Source organism: Salvelinus fontinalis, chromosome 6 (assembly GCF_029448725.1).
Source record: "Salvelinus fontinalis isolate EN_2023a chromosome 6, ASM2944872v1, whole genome shotgun sequence".
Taxonomy (NCBI): domain Eukaryota; kingdom Metazoa; phylum Chordata; class Actinopteri; order Salmoniformes; family Salmonidae; genus Salvelinus; species Salvelinus fontinalis.
The window spans coordinates 59407882-59422629 of NC_074670.1; the positions used below are offsets into that span (position 1 = coordinate 59407882).

Here is a 14748-nt window from a genome sequence, read left to right on the forward strand (position 1 = left end):
GGGTCTCCAAATCTATACACCATACATCTGCATGGTCCAGTCTTGTGCTTGTCTTTGAATACATTTGCTTTGTGACAAACAAGCACTTTCCAATATTCAATTGACTACTTTCTAAATAAACAAAATAGTCCACTGTGTCAGAGAGGCTTTAAAATATAAGTAATATAAACCTAATTCCCAATACAAAGAGGAAAAAAATAACATTCTCAAATCATGAAACGATGAGAAAATAAACACAACGAAAGATAATGTTGGGAGAAAAAGTTATCCGAAGCTGAAAGTTCCCGAAAGGGGAGGAACAAAAAGGCTCATTTGTCCTCTTTGCCTTTAGTTTTCCTGTATACCATTTCTCTGAAGCTGGAGAGGATTTTGCTCTCCCTCTTTCCTCCTGGTTGAAGGATGCCAAGGCTCTCTTTTCATCCACACTGTAGATCTGGTTTTCCTTTCTCAGACGCACAGCCTCCATACGACGATGTCTGGGGGGGTTACAAAATTGCAATGAGCGTTACAAAGCAGTCAACCAAATGTGTAAAATATGATGAAATATTGGAAATGTCAAAATGAAAACAGAAGAATAGTAATGTACCTGCTACCGCTCATCACGAAGCCAGACATCTCAAAGGTTGCGATTTCGTCACTAGTCAACCCGATTTCACCTCTTCTTGGGATACGCTTGCCTGCTTTCACATATTCTGCCATAGCGGCACCCTCACCTGGCAGCAGGGCATGACCAAAACTAGGGGGAAAGAGAAAAATTATGTAAATCAATAAATCAGCCCTTCATTGATAATAAAAAAAAGAATAGGGCTGCATTTTAAAAGCTGAATATAGTGTGGTAGTCATTAAAAACTGTGGAAGCAAGTTGTATGTACCTAGCAGCACACTAAAATTAAGGCGCTTGGGTCATATTCACTAGGAAATATACTGGGCTACCTGATAGTGTCCAATTAGAAATGCTGGTTTTCGTTTTCTATCGCAAACCGTTCTATTAAAGTGCAAAACATTTTGCTACAGTGTGCACTAACAAATATGACCCTGGCTTTGTTTTCTACTTAATGCCACATAATTACAATGTGATTAACTACTGTCAAGAGTTGTAGACAGTGTGGAGTATCCCTTATAATGTTAATAGTAAGCTATTAACATCTCTAAAGTGATAATAAAACGTGGTAATAAAGTTATTATAATTTCATAACAACATCTGAGAGGAATTTCAAATTGTTTCCATAACTTTGCTGTTGCATAACCCCAGCCACAGCACAAAGTAGATTATTGAATGTAAGAAAGATTACTCTATGCATACTTACTTGAGAGGCTTGTCGTCCTGGGACAGGTGGGTGAGTGGGGCCTCTGGGCCCACCATGTGTTCGTCGATGCAGGTCCTCTCCACCCACAGATCCCCGTTGGTGTCCTCCTCTGACCCGTCGCTGCTGGAGTCGCTCGCTGACTGCTTGCGGTTCTTCATAGTCTTCTTCTTCTCGGACTTCTTTGACCTGTGAAGAGAAGACAAAACACGGTTAAGGAAAATGCTGTAGCGTATAGGTATGTCACGTATTTATATTATGGACGGTTGACTAGAGGTAGAATGTAGATTCATTTACTTTTTGCTCTTCTTTTTCACTTCCTCGTCTGAAATAAAACAACATTAGAGGGTGAAATAAACTTAGCCAGACAAGCAGCCTTTATAATTTAATTTAACCTTTTTTAATGTGAAACATTTCTCAACACCAGAATCCGACTCTTCCTCGCTGTCATCGGAATGTTTCTTGTTCTTTTTTTGGGGATTTCTTCTTCTTTTTCTTCTTCTTATCATCTACGAATTAGAGTGCACTTGTCTTGATCTCTCCCCAATTCAAGGGTGTAATCAGAACATACATTTGACTTACTACATAATATAGAATGCCCAGTTTCCACTTTGTTCTTGACTAGTCGATGCATGTCATTCAGTCAGATATAGGCTAACTCGGGGCAGACTTTCATAAAAAAATATTATAAAGACTACTACAGTAGCTAATTCAGCACACTCACCAGATGAGCTTGAATCTGAGCCTCTGTTTTTCACATACTCTTCAACTGGTGAATGGTCATCAGAGCTTATTGGAAAAGGTCACAAAATGATCTAAATTTAGATAATTTGATAGTTGGTGTGTATAGCCCAACTCTTCATCATCCTGTACTTGATTAGTTGAATAAGATGCATAAGAATAAGTTACTCTGGCGCCATTACTCTTGGTGAATAGCCCCAGACCTCAGGTGATCCAAGTTCACCAATTCTCTCCCTCATTATGTGAAGACATCAAAACTATGAAATAACACATATGGAATCATGTATTAACCAAAAAAGTGTGAAACAAATCAGTAATATATTTTATATTTGAGATTCTTCAAAGTAGCCACCCTTTGCCTTGATGACAGCTTTGCACAGTTGATGACAGCTTTGCATTTTCTCAACCAGCTTCATGAGGTAGTCACCTGGAATGCATTTCAATTATCAGGTGTGACTTGTTAAAAGTTAATTTGTGGAATTTCTTTCCTTCTTAATGCATTTGAGCCAATCAGTTGTGTTGTGACAAGGTAGGGGTGGAATACAGAAGATAACCCTATTTGGTAAAATACCATGTCCATATTATGGCAAGCACAGCTCAAATAAGCAAAGAGAAACGACAGTCCATCATTACTTTAAGATACGAAGGTCAGTTAATCTGGAAAATTTCTTCAAGTGTAGTCGCAAAAACTATCAAGCGCTATGATGAAACTGGCTCTTATGAGGACCGTCACAGGAATGGAAGACCCAGAGTTACCTCTGCTGCAGAGGATAAGTTAATTAGAGTTAACTGCACCTCAGATTGCAGCCCAAATAAATGCTTCACAGAGTTCAACAGACACATCTCGACATCAACTCTTCAGAGGAGACTGCGTGAATCAGGCCTTCATGGCCAAATTGCTGCAAAGAAACCACTACTAAAGGACACCAATAATAAAGAAGAGACTTGCTTGGGCCAAGAAACACGAGCAATGGACATTAGACCAGTGGAGATCTCTCCTTTGGTCTGATGAGTCCAAATTTGAGACTTTTGGTTCCAACGTTGTGTCTTTGTGAGACGTAGAGTAGGTGAACTGATGATCTGCGCATGTGTGGTTCCCACCGTGAAGCATGGAGGAGGTGTGATGGTGCTTTGCTGGTGACACTGTCAGTGATTTATTTAGAATTCAAGGCACACTTAACCAGCATGGCTACTAGGAGAGTGATGGAGTGCTGCATCAGATGACCTGGCCTCCACAAATCACCCGACCTCAACCCAATTGAGATGGTTTGGGATGTTTTTGTCTTAGCTCTCTCTTTATGTAGTGTATCTTGTCGTGATGTGTGTTTTGTCCTATATGTTTTTTTATTTTTATCCCAGCCCCCATCCTCGCAGGAGGTCTTTTACCTTTTGGTATGCCGTCATTGTAAATAAAAAAATAGTTCTTAACTGACTTACCTAATTAAATAAAGGTTACATTAAAAAATGAAATACTACAGCATTCTGCAGCGATACGCCATCCCATCTGGTTTGCGCTTAGTGGGACTATCATTTGTTTTTCAACAGGACAATGACCCAACACACCTTCAGGTTGTGTAATGGCTATTTGACCGAGAAGGAGAGTGATGGAGTGCTGCATCAGATGACCTGGCCTCCACAATCACCCGACCTCAACCCAATTGAGATGGTTTGGGATGAGTTGGACCGCAGAGTGAAGGAAAAGCAGCCAACAAGTGCATAGCATATGTGGGAACTCCTTCAAGGCTGTTGGAAAAGCATTCCAGGTGAAGCAGGTTGAGAGAATTCCAAGTGTGCAAAGCTGTCATCAAGGCAAAGGGTGGATATTTGACAAATCTCAAATATATTTTGATTTGTTTAACACTTTTTTGGTTACTACATGATTCCATATGTGTTATTTCATAGTTTTGATGTCTTCACTACTTTTCTACAATGTAGAAAATAGTTTTTTTTAAATAAGAAAAACCCTTGAATGAGTAGGTTTGTCCAAATCTTTGACTCGTACTGTATATCCATTGATTCTTGAAGAATATAACTTATAAATGCCTCATGAGCTTAGTTCAACTGTCACACTCCATGAGAACCCAAAATATAAGCTTGTTTTTCTCCAATGTTTGTAAACATTGTAAATGTAAACAACCACTGTATAGCCTCATAACATGGTTAAAACAATAATGTTGATATCATGGATGGCCAGTCCTTGCATCCACAGCTCTGTCTATTAATCTGAGTGGTTACATTTCTCCAGGCCCATCCCTCAGCTTTTTACCAAAAAAGTGGATTGTCAAGATATCAAAGTGTCACCAACAAAACATTTAAACAATATGCCTACAGCAAATGCTGCATATGGCATTCATTTTTCACATGTAAATAGCGCTAGTAGTGCTCAAAGCATGCCATTCCATGAGCACAACATTTCCTTTCCGATGGGTGAGAAGAAGCCTACATAACCAACCCATAAAGTAAAATTTAACATCCATATATGGCCAGCTATGTAAACTTTAACATTGATTTATCCTGCAACAGATTTGGTTCAATTGGTTACATACATTTGTGTCTTTTTCTAATGCCTCTTAAGGGGAAAGTAATCTAAAAGTAACTGCGTGTAATCAGATTACATTACTGAGTTTGGGTAATCCAAAAGTTACATTACTGATTACAATTTTGGACAGGTAACTAGTAACGGATTACATTTAGAAAGTAACCTACCCAACCCTGCTAGTAGCTACTTCCCTCTCCATACTGGCCTGATATTAGCTAAACTATCTAGCTACTTCCCTGCAGGACAACAGTGCTCGGCAAGCAGGACTTGGAAGCGAAAGACACTGCAAATATTCTGGGTAATCATTTGATTAGCTGTTCAGGAGTCTTATGGCTTGGGGGTAGAAGCTGTTGAAAAGCCTTTTGGACCTAGACTTGCCACTCCGGTACCGCTTGCCGTATGGTAGCAGAGAGAACAGTCTATGACTCGGGGTGGGTGGTCTTTGACAATTTTTAGAGCCTTCCGCTGACACCGCCTGGTATAGATGTCCTGGATGGCAGGAAGCTTGGCCCCTGTGATGTACTGGGCCGTACGCACTACCCTCTGTAGTGCTTTGCGGTCGGAGGCCGAGCAGTTGCCATACCAGGCAGTGATGCAACCAGTCAGGATGTTCTCGATGGTGCAGCTGTAGAACCTTTTGAGGATCTGAGGACCCATGCCAAATCTTTTCAGTCTCCTGAGGGGGAATAGGTTTTGCCGTGCCCCCATCACGACTGTCTTGGTGTGCTTGGACCATGTTAGTTTGTTGGTGATGTAGACACCAAGGAACTTGAAGCTCTCAACCAAGTTCCACTATAGCCCGTTGATGAGAATGGGGGTGTGCTCGGTCCTCCTTTTCCTGTAGTTCACAATCATCTCATTTGTCTTGATCATGTTGAGGGAAAGGTTGTTGGCCTGGCACCACACTGCCAGGTCTCTGACCTCCTCCCTATAGGCTGTCTCATTGTTATCAGTGATCAGGCCAACCACTGTTGTGTCATCAGTAAACTTAATGATGGTGTTGGAGTCGTGCCTGGCCATGCAGTCAGGGGTGAACAGGGGAGTACAGAAGGGGACTGAGCGCGCACACCCCGTATTGAGGATCAGCGTGGGGGATGTGTCGTTACCTACCCTTACCACCTGGGGGCGGCCCGTCGGGAAGTCCAGGATCCAGTTGCAGAGAGAGGTGTTTAGTTCCAGGGTCCTTGGCTTAGTGATGGGCTGAGGGCACTATGGTGTTGAAAGCTGAGCTGTAGTCAATGAATAACATTCTCACATAGGTGTTCCTTTTGTCCTGGTGGGAAAGGGCAGTTTGGAGTGCAATAGAGATTGCGTCATCTGTGGATTTGTTGGGGCGGTATGCAAATTGAGAGTGGGTCGAGGGTTTCTAGGATAATGGTGTTTTATTTTGGCCATGACCAGCCTTTCAAAGCACTTCATGGCTACAGACGTGAGTGCTACAGGTCGGTAGTAATTTAGGCAGGTTACCTTAGTGTTCTTGGGCATAAGGACTATGGTGGCCTGCTTGAAACATGTTGGTATTACAGACTCAGACAGGGAGAGGTTAAAAATGTCAGTGAAGACACTTGCCAGTTGCTAAGCGCATGCTTGGAGTACAAATCTGGGTAATCCGTCTGGCCCTGCAGCCTTGTGAATGTTGACCTGTTTAAAGGTCTTACTCACATCGGCTACAGAGAGCGTGATCACACAATCGTCCGGGAACAGCTGATGCTCTCATGCATGTTTCAGTGTTACTTGCCTCGAAGCGAGCATAGAGGTAATTTAGCTTGTCTGGTAGGCTCGTGTCACTGGGCTGCTAGTGGCTATGCTTCCCTTTGTAGTCTGAAATAGTTTGCAAGCCCTGCCCGTCGGAGTCTGTGTAGTACGACTCGATCTTAGTCCTGTATTGACGCTTTGCCTGTTTGATGGTTCGTTGGAGGGCATAGCGGGATTTCTTATAAGCTTCTGGGTTAGAGTCCCACTCCTTGAAAGCAACAGCTCTATCTACCCTTTAGCATAGTGCGGATGTTGCCTGTAATCCATGGCTTCTGGTTGGGGTATGTACATATAGTCACTCTGGGGATGACGTCGTCGATGCACTTATTGATGAAGCCAGTGACTGATGTGGTGTACTCCTCAAGGCGATCAGAAGAATCCCAGAACATATTCCAATCTATGCTAGCAAAACAGTCCTGTAGCTTAGTATCTGCTTCATCTGACCACTTTTTTTATTGACCGAGTCACTGGTGCTTCCTGCTTTAGTTTTTGCTTGTAAGCAGGAATCAGGAGGATAGAATTATGGTCAGATTTTCCAAATGGAGGACGAGGGAGAGCTTTGTATGAAAAATAAATGTTTTGTCATACCCGTGGTATACGGTCTGATATACCACGACTGTCAGCCAATCACCATTCAGGGATCGAACCAGCTGGTTTCTAAAATGTATTATAAATCAAATCAAATTTTATTGGTCACATACACGTGTTTAGGAGTTGTTATTGCGGGTGTAGCGAAATGCTTTTGTTTCTAGCTCCAACAGTGCAATAATATCTAACAAATTCACAACAATACACACAAATCTAAGTAAAGGAATGGAATTAAGAATATATTAATATATGGACGAGCAATGTCAGAGCGGCATAGACTAAAATACAGTAGAATATAATACAGTATATACATATGAGATGAGTAATGCAAAATATGTAAACATTATTAAAGTGGCCAGTGATATAAACAGGGTGGTTCGAGCCCAGAATGCTGATTAGCTGACAGCCGTGGTATATCAGACCGTATACCACGGGTATGACAAAACACTTATTTTTACTGCTCTAATTACATTGGCAACCAGTTTATAATAGCAACAAGGCACCTCAAGGGTTTGTGGTTAAGGCCTGTATCCAGGAACTCTGCGTTGCACATAAGAACAGCTCTGAGCCATGGTATATTGGCCATATACCACACCCCATTAGGCCTTATAGATTAATTAACTCCTCCTACACATTTACTGGATTGGTTGAACAGTGCAGAAGAGAACCTCCCCCGAAAGTTGAGTATGTAGGGGATCAAGTGACTTCACAAACCCTTGAAACAATTTGTCGTTAGATTGTGTGAGTCAGACAATGCTAACTAGCTGGCTGTGCGAAAACACAGCTGTGAGACCAGGTGGTAACTAATTAACTTGCATTACATTACATTTACATTTAAGTCATTTAGCAGACGCTCTTATCCAGAGCGACTTACATTTAACATTTTTTTATTTTTTTTTTATTTTAACTAGGCAAGTCAGTTAAGAACAAACTCTTATTTTCAATGACGGCCTAGGAACAGTGGGTTAACTGCCTTGTTCACGGGCAGAACGACAGATTTGTACCTTGTCAGCTCGGGGATTTGAACTTGCAACCTTTCGGTTACTAGCCCAACGCTCTAACCACTAGGCTACCCTGCCGCCCCTTGCACACGCGAACTACATTTACCTCGAGATGCAGGCGTTTTGTCTCTGGCGTTGATCATCATTCCTGCCGCCACCTCGCTGATTATTGTACCTCTCGCGGGGGTTTTGCGTACGAAACCCTTTGGCATTTCTCTCTCTATCTCGGAAATTCGAGGAGGTTTATGCTCTTCTTCATTTTTGGGGGCCTTGGGCATGGGACCAAAGACTGGACTGGAGTCGCGAGATCGACTGCTGCTGCCAGTTCGGCTCCGTCGTCTTCTGGGGCTTCTCTGTTCTTAATCGGACAGAGGCGTAGCTAGCGTTTTTTATGCTAACATACTAAATTCGAGAGCTTGGTAAAGAATAAGCATTGGGCATGGGACCAAAGACTGGACTGTAGTCGCGAGATCGGCTGCGTCGTCTTCTCTGTTCTTAATCGAACAGAGACGTAGCTAGCGTTTTTTATGCTAACATCCTACATTCGAGAGTTTGGCAAAGAATAAGCAGGAATGACTACCTAATCTGCTGTTTCGGTCATTCTGCGTTGTTTATATACGAGCTTCAAAAACAGTACATGATGGGGTGCGAGTGTAAACAGGTCCCCCTTGAAACAATGCCGCACGATGCTCTTAGTTCCGCGTAGTACGTTAGACTGGAACTGACTTTAAACAGTCGCTTTAGCAATGTCGCTGGCTTAAAAAATAATAATTATGGTCTGTATTAATTATCTAAAATAATACCATTGAACATATCTAGTTTCAAACGTTTGAACTGCAGCAAATGTGTAGATCTCGCTACATGGAACTATTTTGACACAGAATTGTTGCGACTCCTGTTGGCCATGCATGAACTAGCAGTAGGTCACACCGACGGTAACAAGGAGATAGACGTTTTGTTGTCTACAACCATCTACCGATACTTCGTTTGGAAAGAGAACATCAATCATACGGCTAGGCGTTACAGGTAAATACAAGTGTTAGCTACTTATAGAAACCAACATCGTATATTGGCCCCATACAATCATTTTGTAATGATGGAAGATCAACTCTCACCAAAAGGCCGCGAACCAGGAAGGGGACATCCGTACCTCTGTTAATAGCTAGCTAAACTAGATCCTTTTCATATAATCAATCAATATGAAGCCGTATTTCCCTAATGTAAAATAATACATTGTATAGATACAAGGCTACCTTAAATCACTACCATAATAGCTTTTTATTTGAAAAATATATTAGATGTGATTGGCATGCAAGACTATTGTGTAGACCGGCCTTCTATTTGTGAATGGTGTTAGGCTAACTAGCTAACGTTAGCTAGATGGCAAGTTACAAACAATGCATATTCGTTTTCGCTCTCTCCTCCCCCAAAACTATTTGTACAGACCTTGACTTTTATTGATCAATTATGGCTTTAGTTCGTTAGCCAGCTAGCAATGTAGCTAGTTTGCCAACTATTTTATAAACCCCAACAGCCAGCATAATGGGTAGCTTGCTGACCCCCTCTGTCTTTAAAACAATGAGCTACTATGAATGCATGATAAGGTCACCCAACAAGAAGTGAAAGGTGATTTGCAATTTACCACTAATAGGGCAGTAAAGGAACTGTAAGACCTGGGATGGAGGACATTGTTGTATATTGATATATAATAGACTGTCAAGTGAATGCATTTATTTGTTGCTTTTGTCTTCACCACACAGGGATGTCGGGCCTAAAGCTGATCTCTGCAACTGACACCCGGTATTCAGGAACGGTGCTGAAGTCGATGAATAGACAACGAAATAACGGATTGTTCTGTGACGTGACCATAATTATACAGGACCGTAAATTTCGAGCGCACAAAAACATATTGTCGGCGTCGAGTACTTATTTCCACCAACTCTTCTCAGTGGCTGGACAGGTGATTGAGTTGAATTTCATAAAGGCGGAAATCTTTGAGGAAATCCTGAATTACATTTACAGTTCCAAGATTGTCCGCGTTCGCTCTGACATGCTCAAGGAGCTTATCAATGCTGGGCAGATGTTGGGGGTGAAGTTCATTGCGAATTTAGGTGTACCACTCTCACAAGTCAAGGGCCTACCTGGCCTGTCCAAAGACACGGAAAACAATGAGGTGAGCTCTGTAGACAAGAACAGTACAGAGCCAACGATGCCCATTATCACCGAGTCCTTTTCACTGTCTGCAGAGGAGTTCAACCAGACTGACCGAAGTACGGATCAGGACTCAGACGATGATATTATGTTTGTGTCCAAAACGGACGCCATCAAAAAATGCAAGCCCTCTGAAATCATTGATTTGGATGCACCTGAAACAGAGGAAGCCTCTGTGACAAAGCAACCGGGAGAGGCCAGACCCCCTGCTTTGACAAAGGACCAAGAGAAAACAGTCAAAGCAGCCCCGCACCTCAACAGCTCTCCTCAGACCCTGCGAGACTACAGTCCTCTGAAAAGCCCTATGGTGACCCCTGACACCAGTTCCAATATTCCATCTTCACCTGCTGTAGCCTCGTTTTGCAGCACATCCACAACGCCAGCTAGAATTGGCACTTTCATCCCCAAACTCCACAGCACCTCCCTGCCTTCAGGAACCCCAGAGATAATAGGGATCCATAAGAAGCGGGTCACACTAGCTCGAAAGGGCAACTTAAAAATCAAGCTCTCGGATGTGACGTCACCAGGCGGATTCATCAACGAGGCAGGCATTAGCATTCCCCAAGTGGCTGCAGCTGCAAAAAAGACAATCACACTAGATAAGGCCTCGGAGCTCGGCTCGCTTTCTACAGGCTGCAAGGTGTATGCCAATATCGGGGAGAACACATATGACATTGTCCCCATGAAGGACGATCCCGGGGAGGGAGATTCTAAAAACAGTAGAGGGGCAAAGAGGTCTCTGATGGCCACACCTCTTCAATCTTTCAACACCTCTCAACTGCCACAGGGTTCTTCGAGCAAGAAGAAGGCCAAAACCGAGCAGGAAGATCACTATGAGCTCATCATGGACGGGAAGACCTTCTTTGTGTGCGTGGTCTGTAAGCGACCCTACGTGTGCCTGACAAGCCTCCGGCGCCACTTCAACACCCACTCTTGGGAGAAGAAGTACCCATGCCACTACTGTGACAAGGTGTTCGCCCTGGCTGAGTACCGGACGAAACACGAGATCCACCACACGGGTGAGAGGAGGTACCAGTGCCTGCTGTGCAACGAGATGTTAATCAACTACCAGCTACTGTCAACTCACTGCAAACAAGCCCACAACCAAGACCCGTCTGGGAGGAAACAGAAGGACGACACCGACAACAACTTGTACCGCCTGCTCCCTTGCAAAACGGTGCAGTTCAAGACCTACTCATATGAGACGGACGGTTCAGATCCAAGAGGGGTCCCTATTATCCAAGACGATGGGAGGGTCCAGCACATTAACCCTGGAAGGGGGCAGCCCAACCCACTACCGTTAGAGTCCACCCAGGGCAAGATGTTGAACTGGGATGACATATTTGTGGCGCCTGAGGCACAGCCTCGACCAGCTGCACACGCCCACCGACCAGGGAGCCACCCCATCCAACCTCCACCAGGCTCGTCTGAGTTTGAGTTTGTCATACCAGAGACCTACTGAGCAGGGTGGCTCACCGATCTGTGCCTTGTCAGTGGGGTCCCCTTTTCGAATTCTGTTTCCTGGGTCCATGTCAAATGTCATCCATGTTGTCTTTTTCAGATGTTCAACAGTTGTTTTGTAGGAAGTTCCTATGTGCACTAGCTAACCCATCTGGAGTGTAGTATGACTTTTGTTCTTATCAAGCTCGTCATTGAACTGTCTATTGTCTCATTGTATTTCTACTGACCCTTTTAATGGTAAATATTTCCAAGAATTTTGGAGTGCTCATGCTGTTCAACAGAAGGACCCTCAATCTAGTCATATAAATGTATTTATTGTTAGTATGTATTTTATTTTGTGATTCTTTTTTTATGTAGGCAAAGTATGTTATGCCTTTGAGAATATAATGTACAGTTTATTTTCAAACCCCAGAGATTGGATCAGGATGCAGGATATTGATGGAATTATTAATTGTCCTAACTTGTCCTAACTTAATTAATTGATGACATTCAATAATGATATAGAAATGATGCTCTTTCTGCAAACAGGGATTCAGATACCAGCTCATTGATGGGATACATTGCTTAAATAGCATATGTGTCGATTTAAAATCTGGATTGTTCAATTTTCTATTGGATTATTTTTGTGCCACAAATGAAAAGACAATGTGCACAAATTACTGGTCTTGCTGTGTTAGTAATTAATGGTTGATTATAACACTTTTGCCCAATGTTGAAGGGAAACGCAATTGCAATAATTATTTAGTATTTGAATTGGTTGCACAAACCTATAATTTAAGATTTAATTATGTCCATTAAATATTGAAGTCCTTGCAAATGGTTTGATCATGACTTACCTTATATGGTCTACTCTTTTGTTGGGACCTTTTTTTTTCTTTCATATGCTGGCCATATATTTTGCAGTCTTTCTAAAAGTCATGTTCTGTCAAGGATGCCCGAAGCTGCCTGCTACTCTGTATGTATAAAGTTAGCCTACGTAGTGTATCATAGTACTCATGTATCTCATTGGAATCATGTTCCTTTTTCTTCCCAGTCTTGTCTTGTCAGTATGTAGTTGAATAGACTTGGACTGTAGAGCTAACTTGACATTTTATACTGCTTCAGTATGTCCTTCAATAAGGGAACTTCCAGCTTTTATGGTTTAAAGAAAAATTACAAAATTAACAGTGGTGTCTTCTACATAATTGTGCTAAACACCTTTTTAATTTTAAAATATTCTTTGTTTAAATAATGTATTTATTAGGTCTTAGTGCTGAACAAATGTTAATAAAGTAAATAAAACCAAAGTGTGTCTCATTTCACAGAAGGGAAGAAATCTATAGCTTGAGATGACTGTCCTTTTAGTATGAAGAAGGATAATTCTGGTTGTTGTCCTGACTCCCATAGTAATGAAGGAGGATACATCTGGTAGTTGTCCCAACTCCCATAGTAATGAAGGGCGATGAATCTGGTAGTTGTCCTGACTCCCGTAGTAACGAAGGAGGATACATCTGGGAGTTGTCATATCTCCCATAGTTACGAAGGACGATGAATCTGGTAGTTGTCTTAACTCCCATTGTAATGGAGGAGAATGAACTGGTAGTTGTCCTGATTCCCATAGTATTGAAGGAGGATACATCTGGTAGTTGTCCCAACTCCCATAGTAATGGAGGACGATGAATCTGGTAGTAACGAAGGAGTATACATCAGGTAGTTGTCCTGACTCCCATTGTAATGGAGGAGAATGAACTGGCTGTTGTCCTGATTGTCATAGTAATGAAGGAGGATAATTCTGGTAGTTGTCCTGACTCCCGTAGTAATGAAGGAGGATAAATCTGGTAGTTGTCCTGACTCCGATAGTAATAAATGAGGTTACATCTGGTAGTTGTCTCAACTCCCATAGTAATGCAGGAGGATGAATCTGGTAGTTTTCCTGACTGATGTAGGAAACGAAGGAGGATAAATCTGGTAGTTGTCCTAACTCCCATAGTAATGGAGGAGGATGAATCTGGTAGTTTTCCTGACTGACGTAGTAACGAAGGAGGATAAATCTGGTAGTTGTCCTAAGTCCCATAGTAATGGAGGAGGATGAATCTGGTACTTTTCCTGACTCCCATAGTAACAAAGGAGGATACATCAGGTAGTTTGCCCAACTCCCTTAGCAATGGAGGACGATGAATCTGGTAGTTGTTCTGACTCCCGTAGTAACAAAGGAGGAACAATCTGGTAGATGTCCTGACTCCCATAGTAATGAAGGAGGATAAATCTGGTAGTTGTCCTAACTCCCATAGTAATGGAGTTGTATGAATCTGGTAGTTGTCCTTACTCCCATAGTAATGAAGGAGGATAAATCTGGTAGTTATACTAACTCCCATAGTATTGAAGGAGGATACATCAGGTAGTTGTCCTGTCTCCCAAAGAAACAAATGAAGATAGATCTGGTAGTTGTCCTACCCCCCATAGTACTGAAGTATGATACATCTGGTAGTTCTCCTAACTCCCATGGTAATGAAGGAAGGTAAATATGGTACTTGTCCTAACTCCCATATTAATGAAGGCCCCTCCATTGGCATTCCCTCAACCCCAGTTGATTCTGTTATTTAAAGAAACAAAAATCAAATGTTCCTTGTGTATTCAACACCGTATGATGTTTGTTGGCTTTATTTAACCTATACTGACAGTATACACTGACTGTACAAAACAGTACAAAACATCAGCCTGCTCTTTCCATGACAGACTGACCAGGTGAATCCAGGTGAAATCGATCACTCCTTATTGATGTCACTTGTTAAATCCACTAAATCAGTGTAGAAGAAGGGTAGGAGACAGGTTAAAAAATTATTTTTAAGCCTTGAGACAACTGAGACATGGATTGTGTATGTGTGCCATTCAAAGGGTGAATGGGCAATACAAAATATTTAAGTGCCTTTGAACATGGTATGGTAGTAGGTGCCAGGCACCCCTGTTCGTGTCAAGAACTGCAATGCTGCTGGGGATTTCAAGCTCTACAGTTTCCCGTATGTATCAAGAATGGTCCACCATCCAAAGCAAATCCAGCCAACTTGACACTACTGTGGGAAACATTGGAGTCAACATGGGCCAGCATCCCTGTGGAACGCTTTCAACGCCTTGTAGAGGCTATGCCCCGACAAATTGAGGCTGTTCTGGG

General features: G+C 42.4%; 1 protein-coding gene and 1 pseudogene across 2 annotated transcripts; one reads left to right on the forward strand and one right to left on the reverse strand.

The window, feature by feature from the left end:
- Positions 1–216: 216 nt before the first annotated feature.
- On the reverse strand, positions 217–8171 carry LOC129858640 (NF-kappa-B-activating protein-like; annotated as a pseudogene).
- On the forward strand, positions 1453–12886 carry LOC129858206 (transcriptional regulator Kaiso-like). 2 transcript variants are annotated; one of them, XM_055927247.1, is made up of 2 exons: positions 1453–1542; positions 9689–12886. In XM_055927247.1, exon 2 carries the CDS (start codon positions 9691–9693, stop codon positions 11599–11601), a length of 1911 nt encoding a protein of 636 aa, XP_055783222.1. In that variant the 5' UTR covers positions 1453–1542; positions 9689–9690; the 3' UTR covers positions 11602–12886. The 2 variants fall into 2 exon arrangements, with proteins under 2 accessions (XP_055783222.1, XP_055783221.1); XM_055927246.1 differs by lacking the exon at positions 1453–1542 and adding an exon at positions 8159–8954.
- The last annotated feature ends 1862 nt before the right edge of the window (positions 12887–14748 follow it).